We start from the raw sequence: 25,214 nt of genomic DNA, 5'->3' as shown, positions 1-25,214 counted from the left end.
AAAATAAAATAATGTTTATTTTTTCATCCTAATTTGAAGCAGTTTAATGTAATCTGAAACTATGGGCCACTGGACATGACAGCTCTACAGATGCAATGATTACTGACTAACTAACTATCTAACTACTATCTAACTCCAGATTATATGGAAAAATGCACATTTCCATTTCCAATTTGCAAAATCCTATAATAATAATAATAATAATAATAATAATAATAATAATAATAATAATAATAATAATAATAATAATAATCATAATAATCATAATAATCATAATCATAATCATAATAGTACGTGGTGATTAAAAACCATAATAATGGCTCAGCCTCTTACACATCTAAAAACATTAGGCTGCACATGAGCTACTCATCAAAGACAAAATGAAACATAACAATCTTAATAATGCTTAAAAAAAAGTTTATTTATTTGCACTTTGAATGACTATGAATACTTCTTTTATCACATTAATCACATGGTCCACAAAGTGTCAGAAGTAACAATGGCACTCGCACCCTTTTACTGTAAACTCATGGGATAGACCTACACAACAGTAATATCAATGCTCATTTTATCATAGTCATTCATATCATTAGACTCTCCTGCACAAATAGCCACATGATTACATGTTCACTGGCTTATGATTGTATGACATGTAGAAGAATAAGAAATTATGAAAGACAGACAATGAAAAAACAAACTAGACATATTTTCAAAAACTACCAGTAAGAAATCATCTACAAAACTGAATCAGATTTTCAGGTGTGTGTTCATTTTAAGTTAGGAGTTTAACATTGAATATGTAGTATAGGTACATTTACAGTATAATAAAATGCCACATTTTTGACCCGTGAGTAACACAGACATACTTCATAATTCAAATCATCATTTTTCTAGTCTAAGCAGAGTTATGCCAGTCATGAACAAATTGTTGATATTGTCCAAACTGAGTTGCGACAGGTACACGTATTTGAAAACATGACTATACTGTAGGTTTATGTTGTGTTTGTAAAGCCATATGGAAGCAAAATGAGCTGTTTTTGGTCCATACTAACAGTGTCACCTCTCAGTGGCGGTACAATCGTCCAACACAGTTCACGCAAAGACTTGTTGCTTTTCATCATAGCTGGATTATTGCACTTCGTCTGATGGAAGTGAAACAGAAGCAAGTTGAATGTTTGCTCCTATGGTACTGAAGACAGCTACACATCTCTACTACAGTCCTTTTGAAAAGAGGTCAACAACAACACAGTATTTCAGCAATATATCTGCTATCAACAAATTGAATTAATATTGCTTTTAACTTGTTTGATATGTGGTTCAGTCTTCAGAAGCATTTTTGAATCCATATAGGTCTTGTAGTCCTGTCATCTGTCACGTTGTTCAGCTCCGCTTGCTCCTACAGCTTGCTATGGTATGAGCACCATGCTGTAGCATCCTCAGTCCATGCTACGACACCCGCTTCCTGGAGCTGGTTCGGCCCAAGCTGGCAGTACTGGACCGACGAGAGAGGACAGGGGTGGCAGTGGTGGGAGATGTCTCGTTAGGACAGCCATGTTGGAGCAAGATATCGATGCAGCCTTTGCTCCCGGTTTTTCTGGCTATCATCATGGCTGTCTGGCCTTGAATATCTTTCACTTTCACATCAATTCCATACTGTTTGTAGGAAAGATGGAAGAAAAGGAAGAGTGTCATTAGGTTGATATAAAAATCATCCGAATAGATTTTGATTTAATCAGTGTCCTACTTTACAGTGCAACCTATTTGCTTTACCCTTGGTAACAGACTGAATGAGCTCACCCAAACCAGTAGCTGAGTCATGACTACATCTCCCTGCTGACATGCAGCGTGCAGGGCTGTACGAGGCAAAGATGGCGACCCGGCCAGCTGAGCGTTGATCTGGTCCTTGGTGCTGTGGGCCAACAGAAGCAGCAACCTGGGCAGATCCTTCTCAGTCACTGCGGACACCAGCCACTCAGGCATACTGTCATCTGGCATCTGGGTTCCCAAGGAAGGTTGAAGAGGTGAGACAAACGCCCGCTGTTCATACTTAGCTCGAATCCACGACTCTCTTTCCTCACTTGACGAGAGACACACACAAAGGACACGTGGTTATTATAAACATAGGACTTAGGAAAACCTGTACCTTGAATGCAACTGAAGGAATGCATGGATTCTGTTAAATGGTTGTACTGACCGTGTTGAATTGGGTGCAGGCTTGGTCCTGCCCTGTGTGCAGCTCTCCCAGATGCTGTTGGCCATGTGATTTCCAATGGCTGCCAGGACTTGCGTGAGCTCTCCGGGCCAGTCGTCCAGGTCCAGCGAGCGAACACGAGACAGATGAGTACCCAGGTTTCTATGGATTCCTGAGCACTCAATGCAGATCAGCGCACCCAGGTTAAGACTGGCCCACGTAGGATCTGCAGGACAAAAACAGAAGTTCTTTACCTTTAATGGACACTGAGTAAATAGAGTATGATGCCTGATGCTGGATTCATCTTCAAAGGGAACACACCCCATGTCTAAAGACTTACTTGGAGCTTCACAGTCAACACAAAGACTGTTGCCTTTGGCGTTACGAATGGCCTGAAGCGCCACAGCCTCGCTCTGACTGCTCCTCCGTGCCTAGAGCGCGCGCGCACACACACACACACACACACACACACACACACACACACACACACACACACACACACACACACACACACACACACACACACACACACACACACACACGAGGGGATGAGGTGAAGGGCTACATTCCAGACTCTTAGCGAGGAGCTGAAATGTTCTGCTCTCACCTTGTTCCTCCCGCTCTCACAGGACTGCAGACTGGCCAGGATCTGGCTCTCTATAGCAGCCACCCATGAGTCTCGCTCCTCCAGACTCTGGGCCTCAAAGTGCCACGTCTGCCCGGTAAACGACACTATGATGAAGTCTGAATTCTCCTCATCTGCAAGTAAAAAGGAAGAACCAGCTCAACTCATTGCACATGGATTAATGAATAACGAATTCAGTCAGGAAAGGAATTTATATTAAAATACAAATGAAAGACAAAACTCAACAGTTTGATGAAAGGAGACAGAAAAAAACTCTTATGGATATATGGATATTACATTGAGAAAAAATGGAGAACGCGATTTGTGCCAGCATTTGATTTTGTGGCATGTCTGCTAGATGCTGTGGCATGTTTCCTAGAGGCTGTGGCATGTTTCCTAGAGGCTGTGGCATGTCTCCTAGATGCTGTGGCATGTCTCCTAGATGCTGTGGCATATTTCCTAGATGCTGTGGCATGTCTCCTAGATGCTGTGGCATGGCTCCTAGATGCTCTGGCATGCATGTATCCTAGATGCGGTGGCATGTATCCTAGATGCTGTGGCATGGCTCTTAGATGCTCTGGCATGCATGTATCCTAGATGCTGTGGCATGTCCCTATGATGCTTTGGCAAGTCTCCTAGATGCTGTGGCATGTCTCCTAGATGCTGTGGCATGTCTCCTAGAGGCTGTGGCATGTCTCCTAGATGCTGTGGCATGTCTCCTAGATGCTGTGGCATGTATCCTAGATGCTGTGGCATGTCCCTATGATGCTTTGGCATGTCTCCTAGATGCTGTGGCATGTCTCCTAGATGCTGTGGCATGTCTCCTAGATGCTGTGGCATGTCTCCTAGATGCTGTGGAATGTCTCCTAGATGCTGTGGCATGTCTCCTAGAGGCTGTGGCATGTCTCCTAGATGCTGTGGCATGTCTCCTAGATGCTGTGGCATGTCTCCTAGATGCTGTGGCATGTTTCCTAGAGGCTGTGGCATGTCTCCTAGATGCTGTGGCATGTCTCCTAGATGCTGTGGCATGTTTCCTAGAGGCTGTGGCATGTCTCCTAGATGCTGTGGCATGTCTCCTAGATGCTGTGGCATATTTCCTAGATGCTGTGGCATGTCTCCTAGATGCTGTGGCATGGCTCCTAGATGCTCTGGCATGCATGTATCCTAGATGCGGTGGCATGTATCCTAGATGTTGTGGCATGGCTCCTAGATGCTCTGGCATGCATGTATCCTAGATGCTGTGGCATGTCCCTATGATGCTTTGGCATGTCTCCTAGATGCTGTGGCATGTCTCCTAGATGCTGTGGCATGTCTCCTAGATGCTGTGGATGCTGTGGCATGTCCCTATGATGCTGTGGAATGTCTCCTAGATGCTGTGGCATGTCTCCTAGATGCTGTGGCATGTTTCCTAGAGGCTGTGGCATGTCTCCTAGATGCTGTGGATGCTTTGGCATGTCTCCTAGATGCTGTGGCATGTCTCCTAGATGCTGTGGCATGTCCCTATGATGCTGTGGCATGTCTCCTAGATGCTGTGGCATGTCTCCTAGATGCTGTGGATGCTGTGGCATGTCTCCTAGATGCTGTGGCATGTCTCTTAGATGCTGTGGCATGTCTCCTAGATGCTGTGGCATATTTCCTAGATGCTGTGGCATGTCTCCTAGATGCTGTGGCATGTCTCCTAGATGCTGTGGATGCTGTGGCATGTCTCCTAGATGCTGTGGATGCTGTGGCATGTCTCCTAGATGCTGTGGCATGTCTCCTAGATGCTGTGGCATGTCTCCTAGATGCTGTGGCATATTTCCTAGATGCTGTGGCATGTCTCCTAGATGCTGTGGATGCTGTGGCATGTCTCCTAGATGCTGTGGCATGTCTCCTAGATGCTGTGGATGCTGTGGCATGTCTCCTAGAGGCTGTGGCATATCTCCTAGATGCTATGGCATGTCCCTATGATGCTGTGGCATGTCTCCTAGATGCTGTGGCATGTCTCCTAGATGCTGTGGCATGTCTCCTAGATGCTGTGGCATGTCTCCTAGATGCTGTGGCATGTCTCCTAGAGGCTGTGGCATGTCTCCTAGATGCTGTGGCATGTCTCCTAGATGCTGTGGAATGTCTCCTAGATGCTGTGGCATGTCTCCTAGATGCTGTGGCATGGCTCCTAGATGCTCTGGCATGCATGTATCCTAGATGCTGTGGCATGCTTCCTAGAGGCTGTGGCATATCTCCTAGATGCTGTGGCATGGCTCCTAGATGCTCTGGCATGCATGTCTCCTAGATGCTGTGGCATGTCCCTATGATGCTTTGGCATGTTTCCTAGATGCTGTGGCATGTCTCCTAGATGCTGTGGCATGCCTCCTAGATGCTGTGGCATGTCTCCTAGATGCTGTGGCATATTTCCTAGATGCTGTGGCATGTCTCCTAGATGCTGTGGCATGTCTCCTAGATGCTGTGGCATGTCTCCTAGATGCTGTGGCATGTTTCCTAGAGGCTGTGGCATGTCTCCTAGATGCTGTGGATGCTGTGGCATGTCCCTATGATGCTGTGGAATGTCTCCTAGATGCTGTGGCATGTCTCCTAGATGCTGTGGCATGTTTCCTAGAGGTGTGGCATGTCTCTTAGATGCAGTGGTATGTATCCTAGAGGCTGTGGCATGTCTCCTAGATGCTGTGGCATGTTTCCTAGAGGCTGTGGCATGTCTCCTAGATGCTGTGGATGCTGTGGCATGTCTCCTAGATGCTGTGGCATGTCTCCTAGATGCTGTGGCATGTCCCTATGATGCTGTGGCATGTCTCCTAGATGCTGTGGCATGTCTCCTAGATGCTGTGGATGCTGTGGCATGTCTCCTAGAGGCTGTGGCATGTCTCCTAGATGCTGTGGCATGTCTCCTAGATGCTGTGGCATGTCTCCTAGATGCTGTGGCATATTTCCTAGATGCTGTGGCATGTCTCCTAGATGCTGTGGCATGTCTCCTAGATGCTGTGGATGCTGTGGCATGTCTCCTAGATGCTGTGGCATGTCTCCTAGATGCTGTGGATGCTGTGGCATATCTCCTAGAGGCTGTGGCATATCTCCTAGATGCTATGGCATGTCCCTATGATGCTGTGGCATGTCTCCTAGATGCTGTGGCATGTCTCCTAGATGCTGTGGCATGTCTCCTAGATGCTGTGGCATGTCTCCTAGATGCTGTGGCATGTTTCCTAGATGCTGTGGCATGTCTCCTAGATGCTGTGGCATGTTTCCTAGATGCTGTGGCATGTTTCCTAGATGCTGTGGCATGTTTCCTAGAGGCTGTGGCATGTCTCCTAGATGCTGTGGCATGTCTCCTAGATGCTGCAACATGTCTAGAATTGCACTCAACCATGTTGTCAGCTTGCGACATCAGACACTAAGGGGAAAACAGACAGGGAAGGTGTTGTATGGAAATCACAAGCCCATTCAGCTCCACCACTCTCACTCATTACCTGTCTTATTAATGTTTCTTAAGCTACCAAAGCTCTTTAATTTCCACATTTTGCGTTTGACTGCAGATAGAGAGAAAAGTTCAAGAAAAGGAAAGAGAGGAGGGCGAGTAAAGGTGTTAGGAATAAATAGAGAAGAAACAAACACTTTCATTTAACTATATTTAAATTGTTCTCACAAAGAACACAGAGAAGCAAGAGAACTGGTACAAAGCGTTACCTTCTGCCTGGCCGGCAGCCGCATCTCCTTTCTGATTCATGCTCTTCTTTCTCCTGTTCTTTTTTCTGTCACTCATGGGAGATGATTGACCCAAGTCTTTTCCAGCTGTCGCTTCAAGGGCGTCTGCAAAAAAAATGACTCATTCATGACAGTCGGCTACTTCTACAACACTTCAGCAAGTATTGCAAGTGACCGCCTGTGCTACTTACCAACACTTTGTGCTTTGGTGGACAATGACGAGGGGCAGCGCTGAAGACCTCGGTCTCCACCTTGAGGTGACAAGCTGCCAGAGCGATCGTCAACCACAGACAGAGTGGCTGGACACAACTGAGGAACTGATTGACAAAAACAAAATCCATGTATTTGACACACAGTCTGAACTATTGTTTTATATTTGCATAAAACGTATTCGTGAAGCTGTCCTTAAAAACGTTTTACTAAGGATAAAGGTAGAGAAGTATTAATGGGACGTGTTGATTTTAGGTATGAGCTCCATGCATACTGGTACCAGTCGAATACCTGTACTGGTGCTGTCAGCAGCTGTCAGGTCCTTACTCAGACCATTTACGCCTGGTATGGAGCTGGGGGGAATGGGTGAAGGCCCCACAGGAGCAACGGCTCTAGGAGGACGCTTTCCAGGAACCTTTACTGTCACACGCAGCAGGTCGATGTCCTTCCCATGAACATTCTGTGTGTAGTCCTTATAATGTACACAATATTACAAAGATGTCATTTTTATTCTTAGGGTAGACAAACATGATGCTGTGGGTATCAGTGTGTTCTTACGCTGGAGCTGGAGTGGTAGGACAAAGTGCCGTTGTTGGACAGAGTGACAAATTTCTTTTTCCACTCCTTGTTGAGAGAGCTACCGCTTCTCTTCCACAGGATGCTCTGTCAGAAAACACAGGCAGATCAGGGAATCAAGCAACAAAACACACAGAAGATCTAAATTTAGAGCCTACACAGCTGCTGTGATCTCTTCAAACTGTGGCTCCATCACAGAATGACTAAAAACACTTGCACACTAATATTAGAAGACCTCTGAGAAAGGTTAAAAATGATGAAACAACAGATTTTTTGGTTGCTTATGTAAGATGAAATAAATAGACGAACACAATTTTGGTTGCTGCCTACTGGAGTTTTTGCTCCCTGCTGGGAATTGACACATATTATTGTGCTGGAAGCAAACTGAAGCATGTAAATGCACCTTCACTGAACAGTCACGTTATTTTGCAAAGATTCGAATGTGAACCAAACCTGTTTCAGGGGAACCCCCCTCACACTCAGGTCCCCTTTCAGATCACCAGCCTTTTTATCCGGGTCACGGTTCTGGAAAACATCAAACGACCAACAGAGTTTGAAGAAGCGCGAGCTTCAGCAAAGGCGGAGTGACAAGGAACTGAATGGAGTGAAATGACGTGGGGGATGACGGGGAAAGGAAAAGCAGGGACACAGCCGCTTCTGTCACTGACCTTGAAGAGAGATGGTCGTCTAGGGATGTTCTTCTGCCGTGAGTTGACACTGCCTCCCCCCTCTCCCTGCACAACCCTCAGGTCTCTGTGACCCACCACAGGGGTGGAGGGGAGGGAGTAGGCGTACCCACTGCTGGGGCCATTAGTGGCCTGAGAGGTCAGAGGTGAGGATGCAGGAGGGTGGGGTAGAAAATGGAGGCACGAGGAAAGAGATGGAGACTGTGAGAAGGTGCTGACACATGAAATGGGTAAAAGTGATTCACAAATCAGTGGGTCGTGACTGACAGCATGGATTCATCACTCTGAGGAACATGGCTGATCAGCAGTAACAAAGGGAACGTGATGCTTGTGGAACTGAGATGAATGAATGAGCTTGGAGCTGTGTTTAAAATTAGATGTCATTTTGATAGATGACCTAAACACACATGTGAAGAACCAACTCTCCCCAAGAGAAGCCTATGGTTACATATACTGTCCCACTTCTGTCAAGTTATATGTCTAATACCCTAGAATACATCTGTCTAGAAGTAATAGCTTTGACAGTTTTTGGTCAAAACATTTTAATATTTTAAAATTAAATTTAGTCTGGAATGATTTAACCGAAAAAAAACGTCTTCTTCTAATGTTTACTTTACTGATCATTCTAGTTAAAGATCATCTTGCTGTTCTTCATTGTATTAATGTAAAACACAGTAATGTGGTAATAACAATGTGATCCTACACCTCCGCTGCACTGTGTGTATGCCGGTTTATGCCGTTGAGGCAGAATGAGGTACCTGGCCGGGGAAGGAGGCCGATCCAGGCGTGGATCCTCCAGAGTGACTGGGAGAGTTGGGGAGAGACTTGCAGGCCTGCAGCGCCGCCTGCTTCCTCTGAGCTACGATCTTCTGCGAGGCTGAAAATCAACATGACTAATCAGTTTCGTCAACATTCAGCCTGTCTTCTCTGCATATTGAGTCAACTCACCCTCTGAAAAGACGCGATCGACATTGAACCCGTAGGTGGCGCAGGTCTCGTAGAACAGTGAGTGACGCACATCAATGCATAACTGTCTGGCTCTCTGGTCCTCAATCACTCGGGGGTTGGTGCTACTGATTTTATCTGAATTTAAAACAGACTCATGAATATAAAATGACCACTATCTGTCTACTGTAAGTGTATGTAAAGCTGTGATTCATTGTGATTAATATATTTGTACTGCCAAATCTTTTAAACTCTCTTTTAAAATCTTTTTTGTACTTTTTTTGTACTCTATACATTCTGAAATATAGCTAGCTAGTTTATGTAAAAATTACACACTCTGCACTGAAATCATTAGAAAAATCTAATTGTGGTGGAAGTTTCAGGAGTGATGATGTAGACACCGTTACTCTAAATTTATAATGAAGCTTTGTTTCCAGAAGAGTTTTTTAAATGCATGTGATGTATCCTGCTTGTGATGAGGCAGAAAAAAGGAAACTTTTGTGAGACAAGTTAAATGATGTTGATCATTAGTATAAAAATATATGCTGCTATCAGTTTAATGTAGTGAGAATTTGTAGATGTAAATGTTTTTTGTGTTGTAGCATCAAAGAGCAAATTAGCTATTACTTACAAAATACTATTTAATTGGTCTGTAAATTTGCTAAAGATATTTTTATATTAGATATTTATATTAGATATATAAGATATTTTTTTTAAATCAGAGATAAGTTCTGTGTTGACTTAGTTGGTTAATCTCTAAAATGGGTTAAAATATTACTGCCTGACTAGACTTTTAGCTGAGGATTGTTTCACAGTGCAGTCCTGCAGGTTGACTGCTGATTACTGACGCCTTAGTGCCTATATCTGGTCCAGGTTGCATTTTACTCTGCTGACCTTGCGTCCCGACCACTATGACGGGGGTGTCTGTGCGGAAGGCACTGAGCTGGCTGTAGAGTTTGTAGAGCTCCTGGAAACTGGCCTCATTCTCCAGACTGAAGACCAGGATCACTGCATCAACCCAGCTGCTGAACTGAACGGACAAGAGGAGGAGACTGAGTACACAGGCCTCTGACCACGCTGTCGCTCACAAACACACAAATACTGTCACAGAATCAAGCACCTGAGCGTCTGGAGCTCCAGGCTCCTCACGGATCAGTAATAAATAGCTCTGTCCATCCACCAGCACTTCCTTCTTATAGCGGCCACCTGACAAGGACAGAAGATGTGTAACTGTATATAAGGTCTGTTTGAAGATAAAAGTAAACAGAACCACTATCCACATGTTCTCACCATCAGGCCTCTCAAGTGCACAGTAGCTGCCTGTGATGTATTTGTTCACCAGGGCTGACTTCCCACTTTTCAGAGTTCCCAGAATTCCCTAAAAGAAGTAGAAACAAATTAACAACATGATCGAATGAATGAATTAACTGAATTAGCGTTACTTTAATGTAATAATATGCAGGTTACTTAACTACTGCCTTCACTTTAACTTTAAAAAGTCTACGTTTATACTCCTAAAACAATGTCATAAAAGTATTAACTAAATGCTTGTGTGTGTCGTGTGTGTACTATACTGTAGTTGGAAACGCACCAGTCTGAGCTCGGGGATGGATCTGCCCAGGGTCCACTCCTGGCTGCTACCGATATTTACTGGGAGGACACAGACAGAGACAAACGGGAAAAATGTTCATTTACAGAAAATGGCAGCAAGCGTAATGACTGTGGCAACGAAGGAGCTCCCCACATGCTGCTGCATCGTCACTGGAGGTTTGACTCTTTGTGACACTCAGGAGTCTCTCAACTAAACACCCAAGAGCTGCAGCCAATGCCTCTTTTTGCTACTCAATAAATCCACAATACAATAAAATGTAAATAACATTAAAACCTATCAATAGGATAATAAAAAATTACAAGCACATTTAATTAAGGAAAACATCACAAAAAAGTCAAAAGTAAACAATAGTTACATATGTACATATACAGACCTAAGTAAATTTGCCTGTTTCATACACTAAACAATCATGAACAGCTACTTAAGCCAGAGGTGATAACAGCATCACCAGCTCTGCTCTTTTCTCATCTTTAAGGTTTAGACATCTGACCCGACCATCACAACTACTGTAAAGTCCAACCTTCTAAAACCACACCTCAACCCAAAAACAGACCCTCAACGTTGTGAGGACATTCTTCAACACACCCAACACACCCTCTGCCTTTCTCCTTGTCTGCAGCTTCAATCTAAACCTGCCCGTTTATAACATCTTCTGTCGGATTGGGAGGAATTTTCTTGTTAGTTGTCCCAGTTGAGCAAAGCACACAAACGTACACCTCCTCATCCTCCTCCTCACCCCTTTGTTTCATCAGATTCTGCCTCTGTAGCAGCAGTAGCAGGAGCAGCAGTCCTGCCGGTTGCCATGGCAACACCTTCTCCTACCCTCAATGTGAGTGTGTGTGTGTCTGTGAGACACTTTATGCATGTGTGACACTGTGAATGAATGCAGCCACACACTCTCTCTCTCCCTCCCTTGGACCGACGCGCATGCAAACATGTTTGTGAAAGACGTGAGCTGTTGTACATCACAGACACCGACACACAGCTGGGAGAAAAACGACTCCTAAGCAACAGTCTCATAATGAATCCTTAAATATCCTTTTGCCACGATTTTAAATGCTTTACAGCAGCAGAGAGGGAAGCGACAGAACTCCTTATAGTGGGTGGATATCAAGGCTGGATTAGTAATGCTCCTGACTGGATCCACGACTCCCGTCCTGACACGGGTGAACACACATTGCCTCATATCTTCTGCCAATTTTCAGTTGGTTTATCTTGGTGGATAGAAGATTGAGGCAAACCCCACTCACTCTGGCTTCATGCATTCAAGCGTGTGTGTGTGTGTGTGTGTGTGTGTGTGTGTGTGTGTGTGTGTGTGTGTGTGTGTGTGTGTGTGTGTGTGTGTGGACCCCTGCAGCGATGTGAAATCGCTCTGAGAGGAAGTAGATTACGGCCGTTAAAGACGATTCTATTGTCAGTTGTCAGATCAAAGAACTTTCTGTCATCCGCTGCACTCGCAGCTTTGGGGAAATGTTTGTCGACATGTGACGACGACTGAGCCTGTGAATCTGAGTGGAGATGTGCAAAAAGACGAGCCCCACCCAGTTCCACTCTGGCTTATTTTAAATAAATGCCAGTGCACAGACGAAGCAGATGAGGTGTTTGTTTTGACTCTGGAGCTGAAGGTCTGACTCTGACAAAGGCTGTTGGGTAAATACAGATGAGAGCCGGGTTCAGCTGTGATGTTGTGTGTGTCTGTGTGACCTCCTACCTTCCTCCTCGCTGGAGTCTCTCTGTATATAAACCGGTGGTGCTGTGGAGGACGACCCCACTGACCCCGAGCTGCTCTTTGTGAAGATGCCGCTGATGAACTTGAGCATCTTCCTGTCTTTGGCGGAGCCTCGCTGGCTCTGCTGCGCCTGCTGGGCTTCCCTGGCCAGCCCCAGGTCCTCAGAGAGGCTGTTCAGGTCGCTGTTGTCCAGCGTGCGGCTTTTGCCTTTGCGTGTGGGTTTGGGGGCCTGGGTGGCCGGTGCAGGAAGCGAGGTCGAGCCCGTCTTCAGTTTGTCCTTTCTGGTATTATCTCTCATCATTGTGACCACGCCACCTCTGATCTCCAGGGGAATCCCATGTTGGACCTCATCCTGCAGGTCCCTCCATGCTTCGGGCCTGCTGGCTTCAGCCCACGAGGCCCTGCATGGGCCCGGTGAGCGCGTGGGCACACGGCAGTCCTTGCGGTCGAGGCTCTGGGCTGAGGTCGGGCTGCGCTCTCTGCCCTCTCTGAAGTCTCTTCCCCGTGTGGCCAGGCTGGTGTGAGACTTGAGCAGACTCACCGGGCGCTGTCCAGTGGGACGGAGAGGAAGACTGGTTCTGGTTGGGGTGTGGCTGGGCTCCACGCTGACCTCGGCCAACGGAGACCTGCATTGCTTTTCGTCTGGAGTGGAACGTCTCTTCTCTACTTGCATGAAATCATCAGGATTCTTCTGAAGTGATGTCCTCTCAGCAGGGGAGGAGACTGAGAGGGAGCAAGGTGGCTTCTCGTTCCCTTTACTCAGGACATCGACATCAGAGGCCAGTTTGCCTTTCAGAGGACTGAGGGTTGTTCTCTCTCCATCTTTAAGTTCGTTACCAACCGCAGCATCCTCAGCTCTTTGCGGTTGTCCTAAACCAGCGCCGGCTCCGTTCTCAGCCCGTACTCCGCTTCCACTTCCCCCCTCAGCTCTCACCTCAGCATCCTGGGCCTTTCCTCCCGCTCCGGCCTCTGCCTCCTTCCCCTGGGTGCCGTTTTTGGCTCCCCCTCCATTCTCCCCCACAGCCTCTACCTTGACCAGAGTGAGGGAGATGAGGTAGGTGGTGCGTTGGTGCAGTGTGCTGGCCTCGCTCATGTGGTCAGGCTTCAGTAGACACACAGGAGACGAATGACATCAGACCAACATGAAGAGCTGAGAGAGTGCCAGCGTGGGGGGACACCAACGAATGTGACAGTACAACAGAGACGCAAATCGGAGGGAGATTAAGTTTCTCTATGTGAGCTACAGCAGCATCCATCCCCCAACCCCCTGCTTGTTCCTTTGTTTCCGATATGAATTTCTCTTAGTAGCTGTAATTTATCTTGGACACAGAAAAGACAACCTTCAGCTGACTGTCAGTGCAGCACAAGCAGCTCTTTTGTTCGTAGAAAACACCCACTGCAGGCAGCTGCTGAGCAAAATAAGCTTCATGCCTCAGTCCTGGTGACCTTACTTTGCATGCACCTTTTTCTGTCCTCCACGTTCAATTCAGAATAACAAGTGTCCCGCAGCATACGTCATCAGCAATGAGACGAGCAGCACCTGTAAATAAAAAATGTGAGGCCTTAAACAATGCACTAATGTCACCGAGCGGAACGACACCGTCCACCCGCAGCCGTGCGCGGTCCGGTTCGGTTCAGATCACGCGCTCTCGCAGGCTTCACGTGTGCGCTGACAGCAGCATCCGTCCACAGAATGGCGGCAGAAAGGCAGGCAACGCGAGGAGACGCACAGCAAGGACATTCACCAGAGCTGACGAGGATGAGAGGGAGACGCCAGCAGCAGCAGCAGCAGCCCGGGCGGATATCTGAGGATGGATGACCGAGTCAGGGCGCGTCCGGCCATCACGCCTCTGTCGCTGTCTCCTGAACTTCCTGTGTCCTTCTGAGCGCATCGGGCGGTGAGCACGACAGTACGGAAGGATCCTCACGCTGCTCCCACGGCTGCCGTGGAAGACTTGGCGATTGAGACGCCGTTGTCGCACAGGTTGTACACACTCGCATCCTCACACATGGCAGCCCTTCTCTGTCACAACCACACCGAAAGGAATGTCCAGGGTGCGTGGATCTACCCGTTTCTCCTTGTTCCAATTTGTCCAGTTCGTCCATACATGCAGGCAGATCCCGTGTAACTCCTTCCTCTCCCTAGTTTATTCTGTGTGTCGTTCAGCCTGTGCAGAGTCCGCGCTCTTTATTGATCATCTTTCTCATTCCCCTCCCCTCCATGTTTCCCATTGCCTGAGAGGAGAGGAAAGGAGCGGAGAGGGGAGGGGAGGTGAAGGGAGGGGAGAGGAGAGGAGCAGGATTGTTGGTTAAGGCAGCCGTGCACACACGTGCTAGAACTGCAATGAAGAAAGAGTGCTTGGGGATGATGGAGCAAAAGGAGAAGGTTCACGAATAGTCAAAAATAAAAACCATTAGAAGAAAGAGGGATGCTTATTTGTGGGGAAATAACAACCCATTGGTGGGGTCTGATTCCTGCCTCCAGTTTGATCCAGATCCAGCCCCTGTCTCCAGCTGTAAATATGCTCATGAGAGAGCACTTCTGTGTGGCTCCTCCTCGATAGGAGGCTTGGCTTGTTTGTTGCTAAGGTGTTACAATCTTCCTGGCTCTGGTGGCGAAATCAACTCCTCTATGAGCTTCCTCCTCCCCCTCCTCCTCCTCCTCCTCCTCCTCCTTCCCTTCATTTGCTGCATTCCGTATTGCAATTGCTCTCAGGTTCGGTGTATAGAAATGGTACCAGAATTCTGTTGTGTGAGCATTTGGTTGTGTTTGTGTATGTGGTACATGTGAGTAAAAGAGATTTGCTTAGAGTGTATTGATCTGCCTATGGTTTACTACAGCCTGCGTTCATTAGCAGAAGTGGGTGAGGTCGGTGCTCACAGCATAAACCATGAGGGAACGAGAGCAAAAACACAAACCCACAGCAACGTTAGAACAAGTGTAAATTATAAAGATCATAATCCAGCATCTGTGCAGAATGAAATTTGAAGAAGACAAATTATTATAGCACAGCTGAAACCCTGTAATGAATCTTCCATTGAAAATATGTTTAAATAATTAATCAATATTTGCCAATTAGTCAATTGATTAAGCCAATTCTATGGACAACAGCACACAAGGATCTACAAAAATATGTCACACATTCATTATTTCGATTTTCAGAAGTTGTAGTACTAACAACAAAAAAAACCACAGTTCATTTGTAATCTCTCTCTCTCCCTCCATCATCTGACTGTCTACCTGCTCTGTCCTCCCTCTTTCCTTCAACAGAGGAAAGGACTCCTTACACCGAATATAAAGAACTCTGACAAGTATGTGTGGCTCAAGAGAAAAACACACCAGACCCAAGAAAATGATGACTCATGGCAGAAAACCCTGAATAAAGACTTCAGAAGCTACAAGGCAGTGGCTGCTAAAAGGTGAATCTACTTACTGTAAAACAGAAACCAATATGTAACCACACACACAATTCCCCACACCCACTGATGTTGATGTCAGATGGGCAGTGGCCAAGGTCATAGGTCAAGCTGGGTGATTTGTCATTTTTCTGTCCATCGTATCTGCTTCCCTTTGCCTCCACACTGCAGAGAACAACACAAGCCACATTCACCTCATCCTTTTCTCCTATTCCTATAATATTATCCCTTTATTACTGCCTGTGAGTTTGATAAGGTGGCCTTTTTTAGAATCAGTGAACTCTATTCAGAGACCCAGGAGTCACAGACACTGATCGTCACGTCAGTGCAGACACTTCAAAAGACTAATTATTCAAAAAAGGAAAAAAAGAATTCATTTACTTTTAATACATATGGGGATTTTCTCCTTGAGTATTTTAAGATGTGTTAGATCCTAAAAGACCTTAGCGCTCTAGCAATTCAACTGAAGGCAAGTATGAGCCACTTAAAGTACATTACTTGATTCTTTTGTTCAGGATCATCAGTTTTCTGAGTATCTTGTTTGCATAAAACACAATATTTACTATGAAATATTTGGTAAAAGGACTAAGTTGCTTTTACTTTCCTCCTTTGCTGGAGGAACATATGTGCAGATGCAGGTAGTTCTTCATTTATTTGGAATTAAAAGTTAAAAAGAGTAGATCGCTTTAACAGGAAATGGTGAGAAGTAGCAATATGAGGAAATGATGTCAAACTGATCAGCTCTACATGTGAAGGCCCTGTTTGTCTGAAAGGAAGTGGCTTTGAGGGCAGTTGCACACTGGCAGACAGGAAGCAGGTCGCAGAACAGATTCTTCCTGCTGCCATGGTGATGGCTGCTGTGGAGTTTTGCCATTGGTCATCTGTGTCCAGATGCTAAGTGATAGACAGACGCTAGCATGTTCCCAGTGATAGAAGATAGAATACTGGCCCTCAGAGCTAAATTCATACACACCCAGACTGCGGAAATGTAAACGACAAACACAACCAACACAGGAAGCAGCGAGGAAAATGTCAGTCTACCTTCATACGTTTGAACTAATGCATTTAACTAGGCATCCTGAAAGTCAGACCAACCAACTAGCTTTTAAAAACACAGGTAATATGCTGCTTTCCTGTCAACAACTATCTGATACACTTAAAGTCAATGGTATCAGAGCCACAGAAAGATGCGCTTACCTTGAATACTGGTGAGAAAAACCTTAAGGCCTGATCGCAGCTGCTGATCTTCCACCCTTTCAAACTGCTTGAAGAGTCTGTTGATTGCACTCTGAAGGGACTCAAACCTCTTGATCTCTGCTTTTATTGCAGTGGAGTTCACCGATTTGCTGTTGTTGCTCATCTTGATGTAGGCATTTGTTGTAAGCTGAAGCAATGTGCCCGCTCAGCCCATTTGAACTCCTGGCTGTTTGTTTCCTGACGAACACAAACTTGAGACGCACGAGCAGCAGAAAATGAAGCGTTGGAGGACCGGGGTGTCTCTTGCTCGCTTGCTCGCTCGCTTAGACCACAACGCCAGTTCTTGAAAACTGGCGTCTCAGTTTCCAGGTTTGAAATGAACTGAATTCACTTCCTTATTTCGCAGCACATGCTTCACTAGCATCTCTCACTGCTGTGCTACTGTAACTGAATCCCCAACTGATGGCTGTGAGTACAGAACCAATAATGTGAAAGGTCTGATGTGGTTGGGTCTAATGTGAGCTACAAATTGAAGGATATGCTTTAAACCCTTTCCGTCAGACATATTGGGCATGACAAGTCATATGTGTTCAATCCTCTAATAAGCAGAACTACTATGCGTAAGCACAGTCTTTTGTTCTTTTCATTTATACTCACTTTAATACACAAATTATGAACTACTTTAGTACTTAAAAGTATTTAGCATGAATCCAAATCAAATAATATATTATATTTAAAAAATATTTTTATTTTTAATTATTATAGCAACATATTATCAGCATTGTAATTTTTTGTAATGTGTTTGTGTTTTACAATGAATGCAGAAAACCAGGAAGGTGCAAAACATGACTTGTTTACATATTTATAATGTTTCCAGAGTAGGTTCGATCCCTTGATTTTATTCAGTGCTAAAACCAGTATAGATAATACACAATGAACTATGAGACACAATCTCTATTTACTTTGTACATTGTTAAAAATAATTACGTGACAGCTTGCTAAATGTTCTTTAGCTGCTAAGTTCAAGGTAATATTAATAAGAAACATTGATATAAGCGGAGCAAATTGTCACATTATAGATTTAGTTAGATAAATACATTACCTTGTAAAATACACTTTATTTATGTATACATATACTGAGCCAATAGTTAGTATCTCATTATTTCTCTGGAGCTGCCCATTAATTATGCTAGAGGCATTTAGCTGATCCGTTATTGTCTGCAACACCTTTTTCATTATTATAGCAGCTGTATTTGTCTTATTTCAAACGTGATGTTTCACAAAATCATGTATCTCCATAAATAAGCTTCTGCTCCATAGATGAGTTTTGTTAGTTGTTTGTCAGTAACTAATTGTAATATGTGATGTTTTTAAAAACATGTTTAACGTAACACAACTTTCTATACACCTGGATGATTTTTTGATCCTGGAAATTGTCCTTCTTTGCAACAGATTTTAAGGCGATGACGTTGGTCGACATCCTGACGTCATGTGTACGCTGACGTCGCCGGATACGCCTTCTCTGCTGACCAAAAACATTAGTGGTTAGACCTTATCCTTTCTGAGAGCCATACAGCAGTTTTTACGTTTTATTAATTCATCGGACTCTGGCGATAGAGGTCGTTCGAATATGGTCTGTGGCGGTTTCACTTGTTCCAAAAATGCGCTTTGTTCCCTGAATGTGGTTTACATGGTGAGTCTACAAAACGGGCCATCAGGCTAAGTTTGAGCTAGCTACATTAGCTAAGACTAACTAGCTCATGAATGAACTCGCCTAACGTTGTCTTCTCGTTTTGCTACAGCCTAAAATGTACTGATTGTGTTGCTATTTGCGCTTCACATTACAGCTTTCTGTTGGTATGTACTCGACTTTAATCGCTAGCGTACCTGTTAAATGCTTACGTATTGGCATGGTCGCTAGCTGTCTAGAGAGTTAATGTAGAAAGTAGCTTAGTTCTCTTGGCGTATTAGCTAACCCCACCTAGCATATCTGCTATCGCTACCCCTGTTTAAAGGTAGTCAGTGTGTCGGCTTTACGTGTGTCCACGTTAACTGGTGCCGACGTCCGGATGCCGTACTGGGTGCTCGTAGTTGCGGCAGCTCTCTGAAAGCAGGAACACGCCACATTAGCTTCCCTATCAATGTCGATTTGTCTGCTCGTCTTTCCGTGGTCTAAAAAAGTGATGAAAACTGCGTCTGAAGCTCTACATGAAATAATCTGACGCAGATTTGAACGTTTTTCGTATTATAGTCGGTATTTGGTTAGATCATATCCAGACAAACCGGCACCGACGGGGACAGCAACTGGCTGTCTCCCAGTTTCCAACAGCGGTCCTAAATACGGGCAACGAGTGCGGCATTCGGAAGTTGGGCACCTATTAACGTGGTCACTCTTATATTCGAAACAATGGTAAGGCCAGCTGAGCTATGAAGTGAATGTGACGTGCATGGGTGTTTTTTCCAGGTCGTCTCTTATCTTAGGGATATTGCACTAAGGCAATATAAAGGATTAAGACATGATTTTCTCGAAATGCTAGATGAACATATTGGGATCTACCGAATTCTGTGTTGCCTGTGCATGAGAGAGCACTTACTACATCTTAATTCAAGCCACATTAAATTATGATTAATTTAATTCCTTTTGAGATTTATTCTCTGACGTTAGCCCCCTCCAGAGCAGGCTAACCTAATTTATATCCACATAATTTGCAAGTTATTAGAAATTGTCTACTATAGATTTGGTTAAATAAATACATTCACCTTTGAATCAGCACTAGACAAGGTTAAAGCAATGAATGGACAAAATAACCTATTTTTTTTTGAGTAACATTTACTGGTGGTGGTCTTCTCTTAGGCCTTTATAGATTGGTCAACAACAGTTCAGTTCAGATTATACTTAGGTATATATATATAAAGAATAGTAAATCCATAAAGAATAGTGAATCTAAATTTATATAACCGGAAGGTGATACTAGTAGATACAGTAAACAACTTTTTTCTAGCTTTCTATGTTGGGATTGGCAAACATGATTAAGCCATGGGTTTAATAGGATAGTCAAGCCAGGATGTTTAACTTAATCTGGGTATTTCTGCTTTTTTTTTGTAGTGATTTTATAAGCTCATGTGACTTGTGATTGTTAACACATTAGCATCATCATCGTATTATTTATTAATGCTTTTTGAGGTTAGAAAAATAGCATTCCCCATATTATCAACTGAACTTTAGCTAATTATAAAAAGCTGTAAATTGTGGTGTCATGCTGAGTTGTTTTGTTCTTCTGCTCATTATATGTGAAGTTGTTGTTAACCATGTGATGGGCTCCTTCAGATACACACTGCCTCAGCTGACTCTGGTTAACATCCTGTCCTGTGCTCACTACAGCTGGTTGGGCTGCTGCTGATTGGAGTAGCAGCATGGGGCAAGGGCTTCGGCCTGGTGTCGAGCATTCACATCATTGGAGGGGTTATTGCGGTTGGTGTCTTCCTGCTTCTAATCGCCATAGTAGGACTTATCGGGGCAATACACCACCACCAAGTCATGCTTTTCTTCGTATCCTTTGTCATCCCTACCTTCTTGTGTGTACCTCCAACTTTGACAGCGATCAAATAATTTCCCTCTGGGATAAATATTGAATCTTTTGAATCGTCATAATTTTACTGTTCAGACAGTTGTTGTCAGTTTGCTATGAGAGTCATTTGTTTTTGCCATGTTGGTGCACTGTTGCGTCTTTGACTCTTCTCCAGTACATGGTCATCCTTTTCATCGTCTTCCTCTTCCAATTTGGAGTTTCCTGTTCCTGCTTGGCAATGAATCGTGGGCAGCAGGTGAGAAGAATTTGGCCAATAATCAACATGATAATACATTGACTCAAATTTATGTGTATATGCAATTATAATGTTTTCTTTCCCCAGGAAACACTTTTAAACTCTACTTGGGGAGTGTTGGACGACAAAACAAAATCAGGCCTGGAGATCCAGCTGAACTGCTGTGGGCTGCTCAACACTACCAGTACCCGCGCTAAGTATGAGGAGGATGTGAAAAACTGCCCTGCCGTATGTTTCACTGTAAAATCTTTTCACATTTGCCTCATTTTGTTGTTCTTGAGCTAGTTTCTAGTAATAAACACTCTCTATTTTTTAAATGTCAGGCTTGCAAAGAGAACAGCTGTTCAACCTGTGGGGAAATGATGCTACATCATGCAACAGAAGCTCTGAAGATCCTTGGTGGTGTTGGACTCTTCTTCAGCTTTACAGAGGTCAGTGTCTGGTCTCAGCAAAGTTTCCTCTTGTCAAGTCTGATTTAAACTGAAACTAGCACGAAGCACCCTGTAGCCTATTAAAATTGACTAACCAATATGTTCAGCATGTCAGTATGTACCAACACAAACACTGGAACCTCAGAAATAAGGAGTACTGTAATTCTCTGTTTACAGATTCTTGGAGTGTGGCTTGCTGTGCGCTACAGAAACCAGAAGGATCCACGAGCCAACCCGAGTGCTTTCCTATAGTCTGTCCCACGTACACAGCTCTGTACCATAGGTGCAGTTTGAGACACAGTGGTACACACACACACACACACAGTAACGCACATTTAGAGGCAGACACTCAGTCATACACAACACAGAACAACCACAAGCGCACACAGAATCTGACAGAAACACACACCTCCACCTGAGACTAAGAACCACACAACACAGGCCAAGCTGGATACTTATGTATGAAAGAGAGAGTTGTAATACCAAGAAGCTCAACTTGTTGGTATCATGACCTAGCCTTGATTTGAGTACCAGACCCCTCGATGGTGGCCTGCTGGATCAACTACGTGACAAGCAACGAGAAATTCCTGCATGTGTACCTGCACCTGCAAAGCATAGGGCCTCTTTGTCTTTGATTTCATTCCATGCACCAACCAAATGACTGTGGCTCTTAACGTATCTTGAATTTTCCTCTAGTCTCTAATGTAGTGCCACCACGTAACCACAGAAACGTTTCTCTGATCAGTGCAATCAGTGATGTGTAGAACTTCTAATGCTCAGCCCAGTCAGTGTCCTGAGAGTGAATGACCTCGGGAAGTAAAACCTGGTCGTGAAATGTAAAGTAGTTTTTCAAATATGTGTGTTTTTTCACATGGCACTAATATTGAACTTTAACAGGTTTTAGGATCGATGTTAGGTAGCGTAATTGCTAGTCATTGGGGTTCATATATTTATGAATTGTATCTGAGCCAGCTGAGTTTTAACAGTCAGATGTTAGGATGCCAACGGACTGCAGCCTAGATGTTGTATATAACCTATTAATGATGTAATTCTCTGAAACCAGTCTTGATGACTTTTGCAATGTACTCGCCCCATTTCTTTTAAAGTTTGTGTAACTAATTAAGTTCACAATACTACTGTATAAAATCTTCCTTTGTATCCCAGTTGTTTAGCTTAGAATAGAGCGTGGATGATTCTAGTGACGGCACCTCCCGTGTTGTAGGATGACTGGACGACAGCAAAGATGTTATTTAAAATAATTGGGCTGTTTAATGCAAACCTCTTGTTTTTGTAGTAGTCATCATGGAAATGTGATCTTGGTTGCAATTTGTATGTGTATGTCATTGTTTTAAACCTTTTTGTAAATTAGTTCAGTTTGAATAGTTGTGTTCTCCATCGTTATCTGCTCTTTGGTTCATCAGTGTTAAAATCTTTGTAAAGAAAATCTTGAATATTAGCAGTTATTTAAGTTAAATGATGCGTCAGGCTAAAGTTATGTTGAGGTTTTGATGATGTAATGTTTAATGTTTGACATTCTTATTTTTAAGGACTAATGTAACATATAATCATGTCTTACTTGCTGATCTGGGTTTTCCTGCTGCTGGTGCTGGAGTTTTGACAAGTCTTAAGCACTATGCCATAAATTTCACCTCACTTTGAATTTGTGTCCACTTGTTATTCAAATGTATCTTTAATTTTTGAGACTTAATTTTCCAAATAATAAAATCTCAAATTTTGATGTTTCTTTATGTCATAGTTCTGACATCATGTCTGGTGTGGATATACTCTGCTAGGGAGCACATTTATGTAAGTGAAATGTGCCTGATCAGGACTTTGGGTCTTGACTGTGGCTTTATAAACGGCATTGTATTGTCTATTATATCAGCACGCTCTGCTAAGGGTCTGATGCCAGTCCACACCCTGTGATGCATGTCCATATGCCGAGTGTATTAGCTCAGAGAAACTCACCAACAGCGATGGCCATCTGGCTTCCTCCTGATGTAGCGTGGGTACAGTGAGCACATGAAACAAGGTTTTAAAACATTTGGTTCATTATATCACAGCATTGGAGAAAGGTTTTTTACAAGGTTTAGTAATACATGGAAAACTAATTGTGTATATTCCTCCTGGTGGGGGAACGGTGCTGTACTGATGGGCACTGTGGCCTCACGGGCTGATTCTCGGGCTCGACCAGGTGCCAGTAAGTGTGAAGTTTTCCTCTACAGTCCAAAGACACTCAGGCAGGTTGATGGGAGGTTGCCCGTAGGTGTGAATGGTTGGTTATCTGTGTGTGGTGGACCGGTCCAGGATATTACCCCGCCCTAATGAATATCCACAATACCCAGCCTAGATGAGGCAGCACCAATACATGTGCTGTATGTGCATCCTATAGGTCAAAGTGATGAAGGAATTTAAGCATAATTTGTTATTAAACTTACCAAACTCTGATTAACTAAGTAGACACTGATTAACTGGGAAATGTTTTGGCCACCAAAACAAACAAACAAACAAACAAACAGCCTCTTCCTGGAGATATTTAAAAACACTACTACTACATTTAAACAAGCTCAAGGCTTATAAGCCAACAACTAACTAAACTAACTAACTAACACAAATGCAACCAATAAGACCTACAGAAAAAAAGATTAACAGGAAAACGATAAAGATGCAGACAAAGGAAAATATCAGTAACATAGAGGAAAATAATCTGCAAAGCACGAGTGAAAGTATTTTAAGAAGAAATATCCAACCGACATGAACTAGAAGCAGACTGTTACATATAGAAAGGCAAAATGGGTTTATTATAATACCTACTGTTATTGTTTCCAGTATCTGCAACAGCAAGTGGAATTTCCTTAGAAACAAGATCGTTATCCTCAATCCTTGAGGATAACGATGTGGTTTTAGTTTTTTAGTTATAATAAACTAATTTATTTATGTAATTGTTTGGAAAATGTTATAACAACATCTTGTCGAGTGTTAAACCACATCAGAGATGCCCAGAAAACGCTAACAGGAGAAAATCAGGAAAGGTGAAGTGATGGTGGAATCTGGGTTGACATTACATTAAACATTACAGTACATTGGATCCTCATTTCACAAACATTACTTCATTAGCATTTGTCTCTACATGCAGCATCATTAAAAAGCAGCCTCCCACACAATGTACCATGGTGCAGTCATACATTAAGACACCTCCAGAACAGTTTATTCCTGTGCTGTGAACTCATGCTAATTACTACAGAAGAGCTGGAGTTGCTTTGTACTGCAGCTCAGGTGTGTTACGCCCAAACTAAATCCATGTGTAACACGCTGTGGGAAAGATCAAGATCAGGGTGAGTCTGTTTCAGGCTGAAGGAGACCAAAGCATGAGACAAAATGGGTTCTTTTGGCCTGCGTCTGCTGGTTGCAGCATCGTTTACAGTGTCACACTCTTAAATGATGATACTTCTGATGTTTTCTACGTTTCCCCCACAGTCTCTTAGCCTGTAATGTCTGCTGATCCTGCATTCAATTCAAGAGACTATTCTTTAAATCAAAATCCAAGTAAGGTTAATGTTTAATATTGGACATTGTAAAGTAGATAGTAATTGTAAAGTAGATGCATAAATAAATCAATAAAAATATACGTAAATGAGATTCCAGACTAGATCGGAATGACATGATGGTGATGGTATCGTCTTATATCAAACATTTTGATTATTTTCCCAAACCTGTTTAATTTCTTCAATACAAACATTTTTTTCTGATAGCTCTTTATTTTTGCATTGTTTAAAACAAACAAATAATCATTTATTGTTATTATTTATTGTGGCATGTGACTCTTCCAAGCCGCTTTACTTTATGAACTCAGTTGTATAATAAATTACAGCTTCTGCTGCTACAGCTACATGTATTTATCTACCAGAGGGGAAAGGTTTATAGTTCAGCCCTTTTTCTTTTCTGTCTCATATTTTCTCCTGTAATCAATAGCGAGAAACAAAGAGGACGTATTATTTATATCTGATCTGATCCAGTATCACAGATAATACGTCTTGGGCCAGTCGGTACCTTCAAACAGATAAACTCACCAAAAAC

General features: G+C 43.6%; 2 protein-coding genes across 8 annotated transcripts; one reads left to right on the top strand and one right to left on the bottom strand.

Annotated features, from left to right (window-relative positions):
* Window positions 1–400: 400 nt before the first annotated feature.
* On the bottom strand, window positions 401–17,375 carry agap2 (ArfGAP with GTPase domain, ankyrin repeat and PH domain 2). Of its 5 annotated transcripts, none has more exons than XM_029155611.3 (19): window positions 16,882–17,372; window positions 10,518–10,576; window positions 10,217–10,304; window positions 10,047–10,132; window positions 9,821–9,956; window positions 8,930–9,064; window positions 8,740–8,858; window positions 7,964–8,113; window positions 7,749–7,820; window positions 7,278–7,382; window positions 7,011–7,191; window positions 6,701–6,826; window positions 6,492–6,614; window positions 6,275–6,334; window positions 2,799–2,950; window positions 2,532–2,622; window positions 2,195–2,417; window positions 1,798–2,077; window positions 401–1,653 (listed from the first exon to the last, which is right to left on the bottom strand). In XM_029155611.3, the coding sequence occupies exons 1-19, from the start codon at window positions 17,042–17,044 to the stop codon at window positions 1,447–1,449; spliced, it is 2,556 nt and encodes an 851-aa protein (XP_029011444.1). In that variant the 5' UTR covers window positions 17,045–17,372; the 3' UTR covers window positions 401–1,446. The 5 variants fall into 5 exon arrangements, with proteins under 5 accessions (XP_029011444.1, XP_029011440.1, XP_029011445.1 ...); XM_029155607.3 differs by lacking the exon at window positions 16,882–17,372 and adding an exon at window positions 12,250–14,692; XM_029155612.3 differs by lacking the exon at window positions 6,275–6,334 and having other exon boundaries at window positions 16,882–17,375.
* Window positions 17,376–18,352: 977 nt separating this feature from the next.
* On the top strand, window positions 18,353–22,885 carry tspan31 (tetraspanin 31). 3 transcript variants are annotated; one of them, XM_029155616.3, is made up of 6 exons: window positions 18,353–18,574; window positions 20,264–20,431; window positions 20,626–20,706; window positions 20,794–20,934; window positions 21,030–21,137; window positions 21,315–22,885. In XM_029155616.3, exons 1-6 carry the CDS (start codon window positions 18,512–18,514, stop codon window positions 21,387–21,389), a joined length of 636 nt encoding a protein of 211 aa, XP_029011449.1. In that variant the 5' UTR covers window positions 18,353–18,511; the 3' UTR covers window positions 21,390–22,885. The 3 variants fall into 3 exon arrangements, with proteins under 3 accessions (XP_029011449.1, XP_029011448.1, XP_055366203.1); XM_029155615.3 differs by lacking the exon at window positions 18,353–18,574 and adding an exon at window positions 18,597–18,738; XM_055510228.1 differs by lacking the exon at window positions 18,353–18,574 and adding an exon at window positions 18,753–19,291.
* Window positions 22,886–25,214: the final 2,329 nt, after the last annotated feature.

Source organism: Betta splendens, chromosome 7 (genome assembly GCF_900634795.4).
Source record: "Betta splendens chromosome 7, fBetSpl5.4, whole genome shotgun sequence".
Taxonomy (NCBI): Eukaryota; Metazoa; Chordata; class Actinopteri; order Anabantiformes; family Osphronemidae; genus Betta; species Betta splendens.
Note: the sequence above shows the minus strand (reverse complement) of the source record. Positions and strands in the feature narration are given on the sequence as shown.

Excerpts from the sequence above, each read along its gene's own strand:
- agap2 (XM_029155607.3), bottom strand. The coding sequence starts at position 13,360 with ATGAGCGAGGCCAGCACACTGCACCAACGCACCACCTACCTCATCTCC. Across the intron at positions 8,859-8,929 it reads CGATCGCGTCTTTTCAGAGG|CCTCGCAGAAGATCGTAGCT; the intron begins GTGAGTTGACTC and ends GTTGATTTTCAG. Across the intron at positions 2,623-2,798 it reads GTGAGAGCGGGAGGAACAAG|GCACGGAGGAGCAGTCAGAG; the intron begins GTGAGAGCAGAA and ends CGCGCGCTCTAG.
- tspan31 (XM_029155615.3), top strand. The coding sequence starts at position 18,646 with ATGAACTCGCCTAACGTTGTCTTCTCGTTTTGCTACAGCCTAAAATGT. Across the intron at positions 20,432-20,625 it reads ACCAAGTCATGCTTTTCTTC|TACATGGTCATCCTTTTCAT; the intron begins GTATCCTTTGTC and ends ACTCTTCTCCAG. Across the intron at positions 21,138-21,314 it reads TCTTCTTCAGCTTTACAGAG|ATTCTTGGAGTGTGGCTTGC; the intron begins GTCAGTGTCTGG and ends CTCTGTTTACAG.